General features: G+C 54.8%; 2 protein-coding genes across 2 annotated transcripts; one reads left to right on the top strand and one right to left on the bottom strand.

Moving 5' to 3' along the window:
• Positions 1–1,963: 1,963 nt before the first annotated feature.
• On the top strand, positions 1,964–2,947 carry CSUI_006135 (dynein light chain cytoplasmic). The gene is made up of 2 exons (XM_068066300.1): positions 1,964–2,224; positions 2,732–2,947. Exons 1-2 carry the CDS (start codon positions 2,129–2,131, stop codon positions 2,918–2,920), a joined length of 285 nt encoding a protein of 94 aa, XP_067921721.1. The 5' UTR covers positions 1,964–2,128; the 3' UTR covers positions 2,921–2,947.
• Positions 2,948–3,081: 134 nt separating this feature from the next.
• CSUI_006134 (theoredoxin domain containing) lies at positions 3,082–19,004 on the bottom strand. The gene is made up of 9 exons (XM_068066299.1): positions 15,277–19,004; positions 11,269–14,619; positions 9,905–10,031; positions 9,372–9,458; positions 8,358–8,441; positions 7,502–7,646; positions 7,111–7,166; positions 4,458–5,899; positions 3,082–3,403 (listed from the first exon to the last, which is right to left on the bottom strand). The coding sequence occupies exons 1-8, from the start codon at positions 17,383–17,385 to the stop codon at positions 5,700–5,702; spliced, it is 6,159 nt and encodes a 2,052-aa protein (XP_067921720.1). The 5' UTR covers positions 17,386–19,004; the 3' UTR covers positions 3,082–3,403; positions 4,458–5,699.
• Between the last annotated feature and the right edge of the window lie 1,221 nt (positions 19,005–20,225).

Raw genomic sequence — 20,225 nt, 5'->3', positions numbered from 1 at the left:
CAGCTGAGCACAAACTAGAAAGATTGTCTCTGCAAGCTCAAACACCCACCCACCCTTCTTTCAGCAGCACCAGCACACATGCGTTCGGCACTCGAAGCTCGCCATTGCCTGAAAACTTCAAGTTTTCTCAGAGTCGCGCTGTGCGTGTGCAAGTGCGACAATGGAAGACCTTTTCCGAGTTCACACCTTGCCACGTTGATTTCCCGCGTTACTAGTAATCACGAGGGGGGCAAAAAAGACACACACGGAGAGGTCTCAGTGCTCTACTAAGCTGCTCACGGCAGCAAGTGCAGCTCTGCAGGGTGCGCCATGAACATTCCTTCTAGGGCATCCATGTTTTGGACCCGGCGCCGGCACCCACTGCAGAGTTACGGAAATCTTTTTACAGTGAATCTCCTGGGTGTAACCTCGAGCTGGAGCACTGGCCGTAGTCACGCAAGTTTTGCGCACTTGATTACCAGTTTAGCTTTGCTAGCTCGTTCGCCTGGCGTGTCCGATGATATATGAGTTTGTCTTGTCAGGACGCCCTGCCGGGGTGAAGCCCGACCAACACCTGGAGCTCTTTGGTCCCCCCCGCTACAGCCGTGCGCGTCTGGTAGGACTCGTGTCGAAGCAGCCTCCAGGATACGGTCCGCAACGGCGCACTGGAGAGGATTTACCAGGTGCTCCAACAGAGCGAGCGCTCACTGCAGCACGTGTGCCCTGAACATCCGAAGTGAAAGCACGCGCATTATCCAGGCCAAGCCAGCAGTTGTAAATCTGAGCACTGTCATCGCACATCCCCACACATGTCGACCAACGGGATAGAGAGCCAGGGCTGGGCGGTTTCACCTAGTAGTCTTCGGTGACAAAAGCCACGTTATTGCCGCGTGAGCAAGGGCCGCCGCCGATTCCAACCTGCCGCAATCTGACACAAGTGCCCCTGTTCAACAACTGTGAAAGATTAGCGAACTGCGTGTATGTATGTACGTGTGTAGACATACGGACAGACTCCCCAAGGAGCCAGATAATGTGGCTTTCGTTTTGCCTTTGCTGTGCTGTCCAGCTCTGTCCTACGTACGACAGGACAGTCTGCGCTGGGGGGCCTAGTTCACAGCAGCTGTCAGATCGCGTACTGTTGGAAACCAGCGAAACGGACTGCCGGCACGGTCAGTGCCTCCGCCCAGCTGTCTGCCAGGGAACATCCGACCCCAGGGCGAGTGCGCTCGCACCGCAGGATCCTCGGGGCACGGCGACCGAGGCACCTGCCCTATCCCCTTTCAGCACAACCCGTAGTGGCTGCTACAGCAATGGCTGGTACGCGGTTTCGCCTTTTGTAATAGCGAGTGGAACTCGGTTCCGAAAACTAAAAATGACCGCGAATCCGGTGTCCAAGCAGCCATGATAGGTCTCTTCAGCTCTGGTGAGCTTGCGATAGAGGTCTGTTGGACGAGCTTGCCGGTTGTGTGTCCTCTACGGAGACGTAATTAGGGGCTGCGCAAACACCGGGTGTCTGTCCGGTCCCTCAAGAAGCGATTGTCATACGGGCTGGCCAAATACGAATCTGTACGCCTCCTCCAGCGTCACGCTCCAGGAGAGCCGTACGCTCATCTGGGCCCCACACGCAAAGCCGCGTAAAGGCATGGACAACTCGAAAAAGCCTGCGCTCGTGGAGGTCATTGTGCAGGGCTGGACTCAGGGCGCGATTCGCCAGCAGCAGCGAATGGCCCACTAGGAAAGGAGGCCCCGCGATCCTCGTTCGCTGATCCTTATCCCACTTCCCTCCGGTGAGAAGCAAGGCTCTTTACGGGGGAACTTCGACACGTGGCGTCCTCCGCGGGATCTTCGGGGAGACTCGTTCATCCGGCGTCTTGCCCATTCAGACCATGCTGTAACGCTTCAGCGCTTCGTACCCGTGAAACAGTGATCGTGACTTGTTCTCAGGGCGAGCCTGCCGTCAATGCCTTAAATGCAAAAAACTGCAATAGCGGGGCAGGTGCACGTTACCCAGTGATGCCGGTTTTGGTGTCTAGGCAAGCATCTGTTTATCAATATCGTCCGGCAAGACGCAGTCGCCCCGTACAAGAAAGCTCGCGCAAAAGATCACGCCCTCTGCAAGACTCTGAGTAAACACTACTTGCACTTCAAGATGGAGTCCAAGGACGGAAAAAACGCGAAGATAGTCATAAGAAATCAAGAGATGCCCGAGGATATGCGAAAAGATGCTGAGGAGCAGGCCACGAAGGTGGGAGCCTCGTGTTGGGATATTTCTGCCCCTGCACACGACGAGCTTAGCAGAACAAACTAGGGCTGTTACGCAGAGTGGTCGGCACCGCTTTGTCTCTGCACGTTAGGCGCCAGTTTCCGCGGTCCCCCAAAATGTCGACTGGCTAGGTTCTTCGGAGACACCTCTCACCCGTCCAGCATTATGACGGCAGTGGAGACCAGTTTACATCGCTTGAGACGCATATGGACAAACTGAGGTTGCCTTTTTTGCTGCGCTCTCAGGGCAGAGTACTATCGCGCTCACTGAGAACAAGATTCACATATTTCACAGAACTGGCCGCGACACTGATAGAGGGACCACGTACAGGCAGAACACCACAGTCAGAGAAGCTCTGTGATATCATCCACAAAGCGTGTGTCGCCAGTGCACCGGCCTTATGTACACCGAGTACTCAGAAACTTCCTAGAGTGTCCTCTTCAGCTGGTTAAATGCTGACGGCTGCTGAAAGGTTGTGACTCCACGCAGGCCGTAGAAATGTACAAGCACGTCCGGGACATAGCGGATCACATTCGGAGATTCTTCGATTCGAAGCACCAGCCCACCTGGAATTGCATCGTCGGCAGATACTTCGGCTCGAAGGTCACCTACGAAAGCAAAAGATATATTTACTTCTCCATCGGCCAGTTATCTGTACTGCTCTGGCGGTGCGCCTGAGGGGGTCCGGACGGTATCCTGATGCACCAGGACCGATGAGTTTGTCCCGCGTAAGCAGCTCGGGATCATCGTCCCTTGGGCGCTCACGTTTCTTGCCCCCCCACGCGATCGTCGTCGTCATCAGCTAATAATCGTCTTCGACTCAAGAAAATCGGGTCCTTCCCCCTTGTCGCTCCGCAAGGCTGTCACTCCCCTACGTGTCACGCTGAAGTGAAAAGTGTCTTGTTTTCCGCCCATGGAGGATGGTACAACAAAAGTCGGGCTGCCTGGAGCGGACTGCTTGCGTGGTTCTCTCGGAACAAGATCCCAGTTGGGCAAAACGGCGCTTCCTACTGCTGGCGGGCGGAACTCACAGGCGGATCACAGTAGAGTCCGGAGCGCCCTTGACCTGCTAAAGCTCGACATACCCTGCGGGCCCCTAGTTCTTAAGCGTTTTGAAGGAGTGGCTTCCCGGAAGGTGCGGCATGAAAGGGAGACCGGGATCTGCGAGAAAGGCAGGAGCGTTCCAGAGAGCCACCAAGCCGGGGTAGACCCACGTGCCACGACGCCGTTGACAAGCTGGCAGACCTTTTCAATGGAAAAAAAGCTACTGTACCCTGCCTCGTTTGCGAGCTCAAAAGACTACCGAATGCCAGGGCACGGTCCGAGAAGGCTCCCATCCTGTCAAGACCACTGGAACCTCAGAAATTGGAAAGGTTTGTGATGAAGAGATGTTCGCTCCTCGGCAAACAAGTCTTCTCACAATGGAAGCTGCGGAACAACAGAGTCGCTGCAGTCACGGCGGAAGCACACAGCATGGCGAGTTCCGCCAGCACCTGTCTGACTCCGAGCTCGAAGACGTGCCCGGGTACGAGGCACTCACTCAAGTAGCTCCCTCCTCCGAGCGAAAGTGTGTCAGGACGTGGTCACTTCAGCTGCATTCGCGGCCCCCTGTTAGGCACGGGGTATGCACACCATTATGCACACCATGTTCTGTGAGCACCTCCCTGTAAGTAATGGATGTCTGGTGTACGCCAGCACAGATGGAGTGTAAAACCCCGACGGTTTTGCTATTTTGGATTCCTACACTCAGCTTCACAACGCTCGATTAGGCTGAAGGCCACCAGTGGCCCGTCTCGCTCCCAGACCGGCGGTGGATGTTGCTTGGAGCCACCTCCAACTACAAGGAGTGTCGCTCAATTGTCTGCCTGGGAGTATGTGGCCGCATAGCGGGGTCACGGCCCGAGCCCCCACACCCTAACAGGAACAGAGCGGAAGTGCTAGTGGCTCAGATTTCCAAGTTCCGCCTTGACTCCACTCATAGAAGTTTTCTTCTGTACCATCCCGAAGGCTTTGATTTGGAACAGTTACGGTGCCTGAGTGACTGGCTTTGCGCCTGCAAAACCCACATCAGGTTGTCACCACTTGGCAGCGACACCGGGATGCGCTCCTTGCAACGCTCCGGAAGACCGTTTTTCCGCAGACTGCAGCAACAATCTAGGAAATCGATTCTGCTTTTTCGACTTCTTGCGATACGGTATCACACTATCTTACTTACTTCGGTCACTGGACGGCCCTGCTTGTTCACATCAATAGACTAGTGTCCATGGAGAGGGGGCCCTGGAGTTGACAATCTTGGCAGCTAGAATTTTTCTCGGCAGTCCGAAAAGGGCAGCGTAGCGGCTTGCGTAGCGCTGATTCCATTTCGAGGGCACTGTCCGTTCTGGCGTCGTCGTCTTCTTTGGAAGTGTTTGCTCGACCCCTTCGCTACCAGTGGGTCACTATACGGGAAAATCCTCAGACAGCGGAATCCCCGCTGAGACTCCGGTGATCTTTTGTCATTCCCTTTAGCCTCTGCCCGTTCACTCGCGCAGAAGTCCGAAAAGACCGGAACTCGGCGAGGTGTGTGGGGCAGCCTGAAACGTTGCTGGCGAGCTCTTCAGAAGCCCGGCATACACCGAGTTTTGTATTCATCTTGCGGTCTCTCCCCTCCGCCATCTAGCGAGGCTAGAGAGGAAACTCGAAAAGTACTGGAGATCCTGCCACACTTCATTCAAGTGAACAGTGACCAACGGGCCCTGTCAGTACTGCCCAGCTATCCAACTGGCAAACAAGTTAATCCGACAATGCCGCACCAACAGGATTAGCTATACTTCACACGAAAGCCGGCTTCCAGCCATGGTGGCAGTCTGCAGCTGGCCAGCCTCCAGACAGCCAGGCACGAAACACAGACCACAAGGATTTGCCAAGGAAGTAAACGCTGAGACGGAAAGAATCTCGTTTCAAGTATACAAGTGCTTGCTGACGAAGTGTACAAGCGATACGCCTTGTAAGACAGTGCTGAGTGATTCCGACAGGCTGAAGCAGATGCAGCGCGTAGAGCAGTCCTCGGACAGAACTTAAAAAAAAAGAAAACCGAGATCTTCCATTCTAAAACAACTGCATTAGAGTTCTCCGTATAGAAGGAACGGCTGACTGCTCTTCCGGAAAAAAAACATCAATTTTGAGCGGATCCTGTACCTGAACACCTGACCCCTCCCGCGACCGTGCGCTGGCAACGATGAGTACTTTGCGTGACTCCTCATTGAAACCACATGGATATCGCTCGCCCACTCCTACCGGGCCAAGTTAATGCTGAAGAAGATTCTGGTATCTGTAATTTGCAGGGAAAGGGAGCACAAGAGATACTGTGTCCGCACCCTCGTCCGTAAGCTTGCAGGCCCCACGCTAACACCCCCCTTCGGCGCTGCCGTGATTTTGCCAACTGGGCTGGTTCTGCTAATTCTTGCGTGCCTGAGAATTATTCTTTATTTTGCGCGGCCCCTCGAGACTCTGGCCTTGTCACAGCGACATCGATGTAGTCGATGTACGTAAGAAGCTGGTCACAGCGGGCGCACACAGGCGTCGCATCGCCTGTTTTGTAGTTGCTCAGCGGTGGCCGATTGTACATTGGGTCCGGCTGCGGCGGTACAGTCTGCAACAGTTGAGGTATTTTGCCCACTGAAAAAGCAACACATACAAGGCGGAAACGCAAGTAAGGGGTCGGGCTGTCTGTTCACCGAGCTGAACTGGTCTCTGCTGAGCCCGGCAAAACACGGTGTTTAACATTCTGCTCGCCGCGTGCTCCTTCGTATTTTGATGCCTGTACCGGCAAAAACCAAGCATTGAGAATCCGACGTTGTACTGAAGTTTCCTTCGCGAGCATACAGACCACGCACACACTCCTAAGAGTTCAAAGGATTCACTGTTACACGGCACGTTGCCTTGGTTGGCTGCGAATCATCGGGGGCTGCTTACCGTTCTCGCCACAACAAGGGCACGTCGACATTCGGTAGATGCCAATGCCAAGGCATCTTGCAAGCGCTATATCTCGGACAGTCATGTGACACTGCGGACACCACGGTTGATTCGCACGGCGAGTTGCTCCGCACAAACTGCAGTAATGAGGGTAGATGTACCATGCTGCAGAACAAAATAACACGGCAAAATAGCGCTGCGGCCTCAATGCACTGCCGCTCTACAGGACTTCCTTCCCAACGAACAGTTACAACCCCCTAGCCGTACACAATGTTTCTTTCGTGAACCAAGAAAAAGCAGACCGCTCGGACATACTCAAGCTTCACTGCCGCCGCGACACTAGCGGCACATTCGCCCGTGGGCGCTTGCGCTACCACGGCAGTGTCCCCAAGCCGCGGAACTACGCCACACCTGACGACCACGCTCACAGGCCGCCATTACAAGCTGGAGCTTTCGTATTGGCTTGTCGTCAAACGCGAGAGGTTGAAGCACTGAGCGAGCGGGCAAACTTACAGAAAACATACGAAGAATCCGGAGAAATTTCACGGAAAAAAACTAAGAGACACAGATAACTCAAATTACAAAAAGTGTCCCCGGTTCCAACCCGCCCCCCTTCTGACGCCCTCGGTAACCCGCACAACAACTAATTCACACAGAAGGCGGTGAACTGCTTCACGGGCTCGCCACCCGTGGAGGGCGGCTGTTGACTTGGATGGCTGCCAGCCCCCTCCCCCCGCGAGGGGTAGAAATGTTTGTCTGAACCTTTTTCGAGCTGCTGCGACCCACGGAGACGGTCGCCCGCGTGGAGCAACGGGACAACCCAGTACAACGTGAAGCGACGAGGAGCTGTTCCGCACCACGCATGGAGGCAGCAGAGACGATTCCGCGGTCGTGGATACGCAGTGAAGTCTCACCTGCTGCAGGGTCAAACTGCGGCCGGATGAATGGAATCTCAGATGTAAGCCGTCCTCTGTGGTTGAAGCACAGGTGCAACGATACACAACAGCAGCATTGGTGAGTTGCCCTGGGCACCGAAGCAGCACGTACGTCTTACACCTGTGCACCACGGACACAGAAGGAACGTCAACCAATCTACTCTGCGGAGAGTGGTGTCTGATGTTCACGTTGAAGGCTTTATCGTTCCTTTTCCCGTAGTGTCCACCGACACTGGTTGATAACTGATGCATAGAGATTTGAACCGAGCCCATGAGTGTAGGCTAACTTCGCACCGTCAACGCATGAATGTCATAGTAGTCCAAGGACCGAGCCGTGACGGTCGGTGATCGCTGTCACCCGCGTCCTCACCTATATATTTCTTTGAGCTGGCCTTCATCTTGACGTCTTATTGAGAGTAGCTCTCGGAACTGAAAGCTGCAAGCACTGCACCTCTGGGCCGTCTCCGACCGTACCCGAAGACACGTCGGGCACCGTCCTCTTGCGAAGATGGAATCTGAAGAAGTGCACAGAAAAGGCGCTCATACGCCTGCTGGTCGTGTAGTCTTCAACCTGCGGTTCTAACTGCTCCGGGCTACGACAGATACGATGTAAATCCGCACATGAGGATCTGACACCCAACAGGGAGACTCGCGGTTTCCTAACTCCGGTGATTGCACACTGACACCGACCGGACAACCATGCTTGCTGCCACGTGACCGCACTTCCGGTGTAGGTGTGCTACTCGCGCAGCACTGAAGAAAGCAACCGGAACCAGGCCTGCGCAACAGTGAGGGTAGACACCACGTGTGCTACACATGTGTAACACGAGAGCACACTCGCCTGACGCGCACGCACGCCGCAGCGCTTGAGTACGACGCTCAAGGAGTCAACCACGCGCAAACCACACTTTAGAACAGACCGTTTTCTGGCTCCTGGTGCGATCTGCGAGAGATGAATGAAAGAGTAGTCCTCAGGGGTGGATCCCCTGGAACAAGCAAACCAGCTCCGGACGGGATATCTGCCGCAGGTATCTATCCATCTGTAACGCGTCAGATGCTCGGCGACGGGCAGACATGCACACGGGGAAAAGCAAACATAGGAAAGCACGTGTATCGGAGAGCAAACCCAGACTGCGCCACACCTTCAGTAAGCACAGGACGTGAAGAGTGGTGAAGCTACTGCCAGGACATCTGGGTGCACCGCGATCTCTGGGTAGCCAGCTTACCAAGTAGCCCATCATCCTCCAGAAGCTGCACCTCCTCGTATGGACCGAGAGACTGGCCGTCAACGAGCAGCTGAGGAGTTACCACTGAGAAAAAAAAGAGCCCACGACAGTATCATACCTACGCGTAGCAGAGACTCAGTGAAAGCTGAGCAGGATGTCCGATGTATTTCGGCGTAGAGTCTACCCTAGGATATAAAGACGTAAGGAGATACGGTTGGCTCCACGAATGCCAGCCTTCAATAAACCCACCAGTACACCAACGAGCTCCGGGATCGGCTCTCGCACCAGCCCCTGGGGACGGGTCCGGACAACGCCTTGGCTGGTTCCGATACTCCAGAAACAGTAGCCAAGTGTTTGGAAAGATGACACCCCAGCACGGCGGTGCCGCCTGTCACTATGCCAGCTTGGCTCCGAAAGGAAGCACACGTAAGTACGTAAATCCACCACTTCTCTTAGTACATCTGCCCTAATGCATGACCGGTCTAGTCGACCTGTCTGACAGAATCTCTAGCGGTTCCGCTCCATAAAAGCCTCCGAGGCGGACGATAGCACAGTTGAAAAGTAAGAACGTAGTGCAGACAGGCGCAAAATTCTACGGTGTCTCCAGCTGGGTGAATCCCGTGCTCGTGGAACAAGGAACTCAGGTGTCTTCCGCATCACCGCGGCACGGCGCGGCTAAATCTTCTCACATAGGGCACACTGCTAGTGCTATCTAAGGAGAGACGCACCGTACAACCTCCTGCAGCTGTTGCACCAGAAACTCGAGACCACAGCTATACTGGTTGCGGTATTTCCTCGTCGCCATGCTATTGCCAAGCCGATCCTGTCAGATCATCTTGCCGTCCAGTATTGCGTGACAATTCTGCGACCTACGCGTGCATCCGACCTGAAGCTCAAGCTAGCCAATCTTTCTGCTACTGGAAGCACGCTATTCTTAGCATCCTCTGCACCTGTCTACTACGTACTGCACAAATCTCCACGCGTGGAACCGTCAACGACGACGCGATGCCTCACCTCCGCGATGGTGTGTGTGGGGTCCGCTGCGGAGAATCTTCTGTCGCTTCCAGCGTTTCAGCAGACGCATGTCGGGAGACCTGCAGCCTGGAGAAACCGAAGCGGTACATCCGGACAGACACGACAACAAAGCATCTCTCAGACAACGCGACAGTATCACACTGGGGTAAAGGTCTTCCCGGCTGGCGTTCAGATAACCACATTCACCGCTCAGTAGAGACCAAGGACGGAATGCTGGCTTCCCGTCGCATCTACGTAGCTTGGTTCCTGGGCAAAGAACTAGCCTACGGTGAGCAAACCGAGGACAACGTCCTGCTACCACGTCATAAGAGGGCGGACGTTGAAGAGTCCTCTCTACTAAATTCTTCAAGGGATGGACGACAATCGTTTCCACGGAAGAGATCAACCATCCACGTTCGGCCGTCCTCCGAAAGGCAACACCTGCTACGTGTACCGTGCGTCCCCGACCTCAGCGAGTTGAGGAAGAAGAGCTATCCGCGTGTTCCTCCTTCACTAAGCACAGGCAGGCTCACTTGTAGCGTCGGTGTTCACGTCGATCACGTAGTATATGACGCTCTTGCAGTTGAGCAAATTGAGCAGACGGTAACAGTTGAACATAGTCCTTCGACGAATGGAGCTCGAGGAGACAATGGTGATGATCTATAAGAAAGCACAAGTAAGACGGATGAATAAAGGCCACGAACGGGCACTGGCTTCTGGCAGAGAGTCTGTGTGTCTCGTCCGTGCAGATACACTGCGAAAGAACGTAAGTATCAAAAGCAGCAGGACTGCTTAGTGGTGACTCTAAACAGGCTTCTAAAAGATCAACTCGGGGTTTCGGGAAGATAGAGCGCTTTTGAGAGAAAGACTAAGCCGTAGTAGAACAGGTGCTCTTTTATGCCGCGCAAGAGACGACGCCACACAGAGCTTACGGTGAAGAAAAAGGACCTGGCACGGAACTCACGTCTGATAACAAACCCGAGGAAGCACGCATGAGGTCCATCCATCACACACGGTATGCTTCTACGGTCGACGTCACCTGGACCGACAACAAACTCACCCTTGGGTAACAAAGACTACGGGGGGGCTCTGAAGAAGGGAGTAGCAGACAGTGATTGCTATGGCAGCACACAGAAAAGAAGAATACGCAACCTGGGCTGCTGATAACGTTGCAACGTGACCTCGACGCGTTCTGCGTCCGTCCGACAGGAAGACACCAAGGCCAACAAGAGGGACACGCGCAGCACGACACCCCCGAAAGTCTGCTAGCTGAAGGGAATACACACCGAAGTACGCCCTGCTTCGCTCTTCACGATGGTAGGGCGTCGCAGTTTGCATGAGTAACCCGAAGGCTGTACAGGACTACTGCCACACCGCTGACCGAGTGATCGTAGTCCCCACGGCCGCATTCACGAGGAGAGACCTCCGAACTCTAGGTTGGGGAAGTGAGGTGTGAGTAGGTGTGTGTGTGTGTGTGTGTAAGCCACCGTGCCTGGCACACACACAAGTGTTTGCTGCCTGTATGGACGATCCTTTGTGACTGTGCCTACCCATACCCGCACAAGGTACCACAGGTACTCGTGATGAAGCCTCTCTCTTATAGCTCTCAGAGAAGACTGTCTAACCCCCCCTCCGACAGTGGACGATGGCTTGAGCGGACGAGCACTGTCTAATTGGGTTCTGAAGCCGGTTGTAGCGGAGCGTAAAAGAAATGTTGTATCCGAGAAAGTTCCGATGAACATTCACCTTTCATGACAATGAGCAAGTGCACGGAGCCCTCCGTGCGGGAAAGCCATACGTGAATGGGTCCGCGTGCGTCGACGCGCAATCTGTCAGCGAGGGGAAGTCTAGGTCTCAAGTCTTTTACCGGTTACTACGTCGCTTGAACAAGAGTTACCTCAGCTGCAGGCCTTCCGATGTAGAAAAACCTTTCAGGAAGAAGGCGCGGTGCCTCGGGAAAAGACACGCCAGACTGTGCAAGAGCAGTAACCGCGGCAGCCCGATCTTTCTCGAGTCTCTCCTCTTCAAGATCACGCTTGGATGCGCTGCTGAAGCCCAAGCTCTTTTTGATCATACCTACAAAAGTCGATCTCTTCTTTAGTGAAGGAGACTCCTGAGCCAGAGTTTTAATGCCGAACCAGAAATTTGTTTCCTGAAGAAGTATCAGTGGCCTTAGCTGGCTCGAAACCTTGTATATCAGCTGTCGCTCTCTTCTCTCCCTTTCCTTTTGACGTCGCTCTGCTTCCATCTGCTTCTTGTCTTCCTCCACTAGTTCTATGTAGTGTATGGTGCTTTTACTCCTTTCCATTGCTGTTTCTTGTCTCTCGCCTTGGCCGGCACGAAGGGAACCCTCCCTGACGTGTCCTGTGACACCTTGGCTCTCTTTCCCAGTCTCTGCGTCCTTTACCGGTGACCCTTTCCTTCTACCCTCCTTCGCCTTTGTTTCGTGCTCCTCCTCGGATTCATCCTCCGGCTTACAAACTTCTCCAAAGAGTAAAGCGCGGGCCTTCTTGCTTTGCTTGCGCAGAAGAGCACGCTGTTGCTTCAACAAAGCTTTGACCTCCGGCTTGGCTGCCCGATCGATCTCCTCTCCTGAGTCACTGTCTCGATCGTACAACCACCTCTCCCTCTTCCGCAGCTCCATCAGAATGTCCGTGTCCTCTTTTTGCACGCCGTCTCCTTCTTTTCCGGAGCCTTCTGCTCGTTCTTTCGTAGGAGTTTCTCCGTCTACTTCCAGTGGCCCGTCCACAAGGGAGAAGTCATCCTGCATTTTCTTAGTCAGTTCCTTGAGATCTTCCGTTGAACCCATCTGGGCAACAGAGTCTTCACCATCACTATGTACCAAGGAATCACTTTCTTCCGAGATGTCGCTCCTCAAGACATCTCCGCCTTCGACGGGGTGTTCCTGTAAACCCGCTGAGATATCCTCAGCTTCCATCCACCGCTGTTCCATTTTCCTGAGGTATTTCCTTTCTCTTTTAGCGGCTCTCTTCTCACTCTGGGCAGCTACCCGCCGCTCCTCTTCTTCATCCCATTGATCATTGTCACGATACACGCCATCATAGAGCCGCAGTAGACTCCGATATTCCTGTCTCTCGTCTTCCTGTGCAAGTTTCTTCTTCTTGCGCATTCTCTCCCTTTTCTTTAGCTTCCTAGATCTCATCTCTCTCGTGTGGGCACGTATGAGTCTGTCATAGTACGCTGGTTCCCTCGTCGCCCAACCACCACCCCCTCTTCTTCCCCACCCTTTGCTACCTGCATCAGTCACAAAGGATGCCGTCGAGCCCCGGGCACCAGGACTCGAAGTATAAGAAGAGCCGCCGAAGGCATCATCCTCGTAGTACTCACCTCGACAACTGGCGTCGGCGTGTGACACTTCGTGGCTAGCGAACGAAGACAATGAACCGCGTTCCTCACCAGAATGTGTTTCAAATGAGGCGCTTGAAATCAGACTCGAGGAAATTGTCTCGAGTGAAGAAGTATGCAACGGCCCCCACAGCATACGACCTGTTTCTTGCAGGGCACGCGTAACAGCTTTCCCAACTTGTCTGAACAGATTCCGGTGATGCGGTTTGCGAACTGGGAGACTTTCATGAGGACCGTCATCTACTATCTCATCGATCTCGCTCGAGTTGTCAAGCCATTCGTTCAACAAAACGATGTCATGCTCATCTCGCTTCGCGAGCAGTTTCTCTCGAAGGACCTGCTCTCTATCTACATCATCCCCCTTTTCCTCTCTCTCCCAGTCTTCCAAAAGCGAGCCCTCTCGTTCTTCCTTTTCGAGAAGTTCCCATACCTTCTCATCGATTTCTCGACAGGTGATCCAAGCCGCGGTCCGTATACCAGCCTGAATCATCGCAATAAACTCCCGCGTCCGAGGTTTCGAATCACTCGGATCCATACCTACATCAACGTCCTCTTTCTCCATCTGCTGTCTCTCTGACTCGGCCATCAGCATCTTCCGTGCCAAGGCCTCATTTGCAACCACGTCCGCCATCGCCAGTCTGTCCTTGTGGATCGCGGCATATTTACCCATCAGCTTCTTGGCATCTTCGTGCGTCACTTCGGAGAACTTCTCTTGCTGTACAAGCAGGTCTAGTCGAGCAAGCAACAGAGCTTCCAAGAGCCGATGAGCAACAGGATACTCAGAGGTGACAGTCGGCACTTTGTCTCTACGCCGGTTTCTCCTGCGCTCTTGTCGTTCTTTCCGCAACTGCTCCTGCTGCGGTGACCGAACCTTTTGTTTTTTTCTCTCCGAACCCCGGAAACGTCCTCTGGTGAATGACCTTGACAAAGTTCTACGGGACCTACGAGGAGACCAAGACATGCCTCTCTTAGAGCCCTTGCGTGAGGTGACCTCCGGAACTGACGATGACAGATCCAAGAAGGGTAAACGGAGATGGTGCTCGCCAAGACCAGTCTTTGCTCTCACGGCTTGCTCGCGCCGCGTAGAGAAAGTTGACAATAGCCTTTTTGATGACTTCCGTGGGACCTTCTCGTGTCCCCAATCGTAATACGACAGCATCCTGACACTCCGCGCTCTCTGCTGCTTTGAGAAAGAAGGAGGAATTTCCACGCGGTCATCTGTTGAGGTCCTTTTCTGCACAGATCCAGAAGGAGCTTCTGCAAGTGTCGAGTTCCGGTCAGAACCAGGAGGCCCCCCCAACACATCAGACAAGGCAGTGTCCAAGCCAGGACGAGGCCGATCTGTTGATCTGCGCTTCGGGCTGTCCTCTCTGGATTGTAGTTCTTCCAAAAACTGCAGTTTCTTTGTGTGAAGTTCATGTGGTGCAACCTTTACCGATGTTGCCACATCTTCCTTTGATGACTGCCTCTCTTCGGTCCCCTCTTTAACTGCATCAGGCCTACCGACTTCTGTCTTCATCTCTTTCCGTTCTCCGAGGAGGGCACCCTCATTCATTGTCTCCTCACCCGAGTTACTCGGTTTTACGTCAAGAAACGACTCCTTCCCCAGTCCCTGTACTTCTTCACCGTCTTCAATAGGAGTCAACGCTTTCTCTTCAGCTACCTTAACAGGGTCTGCAGTCGTCGTTTCCACTTCCTGTACATGGCCAGCGGGCTGGGCTATGCTACCTCGATGCTTCGACTCCCGTTTGATACTAATTTCACCCTCCCCACTGCTGCTAGTCTCCTCAAACTCATCTGCTGTAGTCTCATCTGGCGTCGAGCTATCTAGAGGCACGGGTTCCTCGAGAAAGGTCGCCCCGCGAGGCGAGGGAGGAGGTTCCTGGAAGCGAAACCACACACGGCAGGACAGTCAGTGCCGTCTCGGCAGAACGACTCATACAGTTCAACCTGACTGAGAAAGAAGAGCCAACCGGGGAGAGGTGCCAGGTATTCAGAGCAACATGGAGGTGGACGGTCACGGGCACACTGATACCGGCCGGCAGACAACAAGTAACAAACTTGTATCTGCTCGCTTTTCACATTCGCGCACCTTCGTACTAAAGACAGGTGGAAAAGCGGGGGAGACTAAATGAGTGTGGAGGCTACCAATGTTCTGCATGGAAAACAAGTCTAGCAGAGCAAGGACCACGGACAGAGTCATTACTACGGGATAGCGGGATACCCGGGCAGTACCGAAAGTCGGCTGCCAATTGTGTTCTACCAGCGAAGATGCCTCCAGCTCAGAAACAGAAGCGAAGGGAGTTCAGTATCAGGAACCGAAAATACACCGAAGGTTAGCCATCAAAAGTTCCTAGACTGGCTCTTTCTTTGGAGATAGACTCATGCCATCACACCTATGGGCCGGCCCACGATTATCTCTGGAAAAATATACGGGGTATGGTCGCACTCAGAGGTTGTCTCCATCCCTTGGTGCGTTGCTTGTCTCCTTCCTCTCTCCCGGGCCTTCCCCGCCCCATGCTTGCCCAGGCTCGCTCACCTCGCTTTTTGGCAAGCCGATACGCTTGGAGGTTGAGCAGTGATACATCTTACGGCCGCGAATTTCCTTTATCTTAGAAGATTTGAATTCAGGTGGACCAAGCAGCCTTGTGCCTCTTTTCTCCCGCTTATAGTCCACGCTGAAAACCGGACCTGGAGGCCTCATCACATCCTTCACTTCAACTCTACGCAGTCGCTCGGCCTCTTTTATCGCTTCCTCATACCTGTCATCTGCATCCGCCCCTTCCGACGTGAGCCACGTTGTGGTCGGCCCACCTAGTTTGGATGACGCAAGCGGAATCTTTTTCCCAGTCACATTTCTCCTGCCTCCATCGCCTGCCACTGCATCTCGCCACCGTCTTAAGACTCCCTGGTCTCCTCTATGAGGGTCATCTGCCCCCTTGAGACCATGTGTCAATTTCCTCACCCAGCCCACATTCTCCATTCGACCGAAGATAGATCGTCCTTGAACAGATTCCATGGAAGCAGAGGAAGAAGAAACTCTCCTGAACGATTTGCCGGTTTGGAGCACGGTCGCCGCTCCTTTAGGCTTATCGGAAAGCTGCTGCTGGCGGGACCAAGAGAGAGAGAAAGACGGTGAGTACGCGGTGGAAAGAGTCGGGGCCTTGCTTAGCCGGGACAGAGGTGAAGAGGTGAGATTTTTCTGATTTCTCGGACTCCCTCCCGCTGTCAGCACGCTTCCGTTAGCAGCTCCCTGTGAAAAAGGCTGCCCTTTTTTCGCTGAATTTACGCCCTTCTGAGCTTCTTCTGACTGTGGCGTACCCTTCCGGTGACACCGGGGTGCGCTTGAGAAACGGACGCTCGATGAACGTTTCGCCTTTAGAGCTGGAGGATTCGAAGTTGTGGGGTTTCTCCTCTCTGACGACCACCTGGAAAGTCCCCGATGGTCAGGAGACAGAGCGCGTAGTCGGTTAGACTTTTCCTTCTCCCTTCGTATAGCCGATCTCCCTCTAGTCTGCGTCTCTCCGGCGAGGCCATCTCCCCGTCCCTCCCTTGTGCCATTGTCCTTGAAGACTGCGGTCTTCTCCAGACCAGCCTTCTTAGTGCTTGCCCCCCTAAAGAAATTCCGAGCAGTCCTAAGTGCAAGCCCGTGCGCGTCTTCAGATTCACCATTGCGGATCTGATCGCGCGAGGCGCTCCAGCGTGAACTAGGTGCCCGACCCCGGCTGCGCAAACTGAGAAGGGTTCTTCGTGCGTCTATCACATGAACACTCGCGCCACGTGGATCTCCCCGCCCCCTATCAGCCCCTGATGCGTAGGTCAGAACCTTGTTCTCCCCTTCCCCATTCCCATGAAAATGTCTGCCTACCGGGCTGGCTTCTCTCACTAGCATCCTATGCCGTGTGTGATGCGGCGACCTTCCTCGGCTTGGTGTTACATCCGTCCCGCGGTGTCCGTCCTCTTCGCTCATCGACCGCCGACTATCTGGAGTAGCTGCACCCGCCCCTGGGCTTCGTGGAAGTGCGTCTTCTATCGCTTCCCCAGCCAGAGACACGGGAAACAGGGAAGCCTTCTGCTGGATTCGACCCGAACCAGCAGCAGCCCGGTGAGCAGATAAAGATGGGCTTAACGAGCGGGGTGAGCAAATCGGAGTATTCAGCGGCGCTACGGCGGGCGAACTTCCGACATCAACCCTGTGATTCGAAGAGACGACGGCTGACAACGGAGGAGGAGCCGCGTGAACAGCGCGCGACACGAAGGCACGGGCAATGGGAGGTCGACGTTCAAAGTCAACCTGCAACGCTGAAGAAGACGGGGAGGATAGCGACCGAAAAGACAAGGGTTCTTCATCAGAGCGCGCCCACTGCACGGGGTAAGGGACGCCACCGAAAGGCACTGCAAGAGGAGGACGAACGCCAGTCTTCGGCGTATTTCCGCATGTTGCGTTGCTTGGCTTTTGCGAGAAGGGGGAACACTCCTGTGTACTCCCTCCCGCAGGCGACACCCTTCCGCCACGCCTGTGTCGCCGCTTCACGAAAGAATACACACTCGGAAGCAAAATATCAGTATCTTCCAATACGAGACATGTTTCAAAGAGAGGTCTTCTCAAAGGAGAAGTCCGTGAACAAGGTGGGTGCCTCTCCACCATCTTCCGTTCTCCGAGGAAACTGAGTGCCGCGGCGCGTCGTCTGAAAGCCGGAAACTTTCGGACACGGCTACCACCGCGGCGGCAACGCTGCGGTCGTCGCTACCGGGAAAGAACCTCAGGCCCTGCGTGAGCATGGAGTCACGGAGTGCACTTCTCTTTGGGTCACTCGTGAAGGGACACATGTAGAAACGGGTAGACAACACTCAGGTTGGTCATCGTGTCAGCTGGGCAGCCTCAGGCTGTAAGGTGTTGAGCTAATGCAGAGGGTCGCAGTACACTTGTATGCCTCAGGAGCTTGCCTCGAATGCGACCGCGGAGACGATGAAGCCGTCGCACGGAGCCCACGCAGAAAAACTCGAGGCCAAAGACGACAGCATCGCCATGTGAAACCTGCAACTGCCGACCGCGTGTTTCGGGCAGGGATGCCTTGGTCACGGGCAGCTGCAATAATCGCCCCCCGTGACGCAGAATAACTGAGGCGCGTTGTCGTGAAAGGAGAGAGCGCCGAAGGCTGCTGACAGGTGCGAGACACCTTCGTCACTCAGCGATTCAGATGCAAGAGCCTTACGATCCTGAAGGCCTTTCGTCGCTGTGACCTCTGGTCTTTTTGTGTAAGGAGCGAGGTATCGGCGGCCAGGCCTCCGTGGCGCATCGAAGTCAACCAGCGACACAGTTAACAGAGTATTCCGAGAGTCAGGAGTTACGACAGGATCGTAGGTCAATACACCTGGGTGACGACGACAGTTGGGTCGGGTTGCACAAAGCCACCGAGGAAAGAGCAGATTCACGAGATCAAAAGGCTGGAGCCGTTCCGGCCCCGGAAACTAGAACCCACCCAGGTGCAGTCTCTCAGGTCTGCTCTAAAGAAGGACGCCACGCCGAAGCTACCCGTGAAAACCGTCTACCACCTGTAGGGCCGTTGCCTCCCCTCGTTCCGCAAGAAAACGACGCAGGGCAGTCGGTTTCGGTCCACGAGAGGAAAGCAGAGATACCCTTGTTGGAAGGCCCATGGCGGTGTGCTCACATTCAAAAGCAAAGTGCCGCGGGAACAGGAATTACCGAGAAAAGAGAGAACACACGGGTGAGGCGTGAACGAAGGCGAGCAAGCAAACTGCATGAGGGCGCGAGCAGGGGAACAAGACGATGCAACCGTTGTGTATCGGGGCTGACGGTGCTATGCCGAGGGCCGCCAGCCGGCGGAGGATCGGTTCAAGCTTAGGTAAAGCGCGAATGCCCGGTCCGTCTGTTGACAGAACAGTCTTTGTTGTACCTTTTATGTGTTTTTGATATGGCTTGGCGTCTCAGACGGATTCACTACAACGCGGAACATGTCACGTCTCCCTGTCTCGCGGATCCCGCGGAACTGTCGTCGCCGTCGCACGTGCAGCTCATTGCCGGTTGTATGCCCAAGCTCAGGCTCTGCCCTTACTGCGAAACGTACACACTTCTGCCGCAGCAGGCATGATCAGGTCGGTTGGTCCTGGGAGTGAATCAAGTAGCTTGCCCCTCCCCGCGGCGCCCTTGGGAAGAAATCGGCAGCCGGAATTGGCAGGTAGCCCGGCGTGTAGGGTAGCGGCCAGGGACTCCACTCGTTGTTGACCTCTAACGGGCGAGCAGTCCTTGCGCGCTTGTGTGCGCAAGGACTTGTCAAGCTTCTGCGTAGCAACACAGCTCTTCGGTCGTGGTACAAGTGGAGATCAGGTATCCGGGCCCGGCTCACGCTAGCCACAATCGACCGCCCACGTGATGTGCTTGGCTTCTGCGGCCGACGGGGCGCCTGTTTGAACTGGTACCGGTGAACGGCGAGCTGTTTGAATGAGCTGACTTCTATGGCTCTCCTATCTGCACGAGTGAATGCTCGTTTACAGTCCGCCAATCGCCTTTGTTCTGTGACGACTTCCTGACGGGCGCGCGCTTCACAGAAGCTAGTTTTTTCCTGTACGGGACGCCTATTTACCCGGGAGATGAGCTCAACACCCGCTGGGTGTCGGTGACGTTTGATGGTCTCTCCAGGCTGCCTTCTTCCGTGTGTATCTGGGGTAATGTGAGGACAAGTGCTAACTGTCGCTCCCGTTGTGACATGGCGGGGGGAACGGCCGCGGCTGTGGCATCTGTGCTTGCAGCACCGGCGGCCGCCGGTCGCGGTCCGTCTACTTGCTGCCGGTGCTGTCGCCCCTTGCTGCTCTGGTAGCTGGAACTCAGTAACAGCGAAGGAAAATTCTGAGGGTTGGAGCAAGGGAGATTGCGGGCCTGGCCGGTCCTGCCGTGGGCGTGCCCGGTGAAGATGTTCTCGAGAGCATCCACAATGGCCACGAGTGCTTGCGAAGCTGACCCTGATTCCCTCCTAATGCTGAGGGGGCGCATACCACACTTGTGCTGTTCGGCCTCTGACTGCCTTCAGATACTGGTCCCCGGTCCTGGGTCACTGCTCTCGCGTAAGACAACACAGGCCCGCACGAAGAAACCCGTAACACACTTGAGCACGAATCTCCGCAAAACGACGCTGCATCGCTCCTACAGTAACGTTTTGGCGCTGGATATGGGCCTGTCGCGAGCTGAAAAACAGTCACCTCCAGCTCACTTCGCCGACGAGTTCATCGGTCTCAGGCAGTGCATAGCTACAACATGGGCAGCTGTTTTGCAGTGTCCAGTGCAGCACGTGGTGGGATGTAAAGAGTTTGACGTCCTCAACCGTGACCGTACCTCCTGAATTCCCAAAGCGGGCAAACCGGGAGTGCGCCGAATCGTCCTGTGAGCTCCGAGCAGAAGCGCCCTACAGTGTTTGCCCCCCCCCTGCTCGTTGTTACGGCGGGCCACTGCTCAAGAGCGCCGCTTTCTTG

Source organism: Cystoisospora suis, assembly GCF_002600585.1.
Source record: "Cystoisospora suis strain Wien I chromosome Unknown contig_3065, whole genome shotgun sequence".
In the NCBI taxonomy this organism is placed as follows: Eukaryota; Apicomplexa; class Conoidasida; order Eucoccidiorida; family Sarcocystidae; genus Cystoisospora; species Cystoisospora suis.
This window is presented reverse-complemented; position numbering and strand designations above follow the sequence as displayed.

What these genes read in the sequence shown, in the direction of transcription:
- CSUI_006135 (XM_068066300.1), top strand. Translation starts at nt 2,129, where the DNA reads ATGGAGTCCAAGGACGGAAAAAACGCGAAGATAGTCATAAGAAATCAA. An exon ending in CTGAGGAGCAGGCCACGAAG is followed by an intron (nt 2,225 to 2,731) that starts GTGGGAGCCTCG and finishes GACTCCACGCAG; the next exon opens with GCCGTAGAAATGTACAAGCA.
- CSUI_006134 (XM_068066299.1), bottom strand. Translation starts at nt 17,385, where the DNA reads ATGGTGGAGAGGCACCCACCTTGTTCACGGACTTCTCCTTTGAGAAGA. An exon ending in TCGGAAGGCCTGCAGCTGAG is followed by an intron (nt 10,032 to 11,268) that starts GTAACTCTTGTT and finishes GCTTTCTTATAG; the next exon opens with ATCATCACCATTGTCTCCTC. An exon ending in CCACACACACCATCGCGGAG is followed by an intron (nt 8,442 to 9,371) that starts GTGAGGCATCGC and finishes TTTTTTTCTCAG; the next exon opens with TGGTAACTCCTCAGCTGCTC.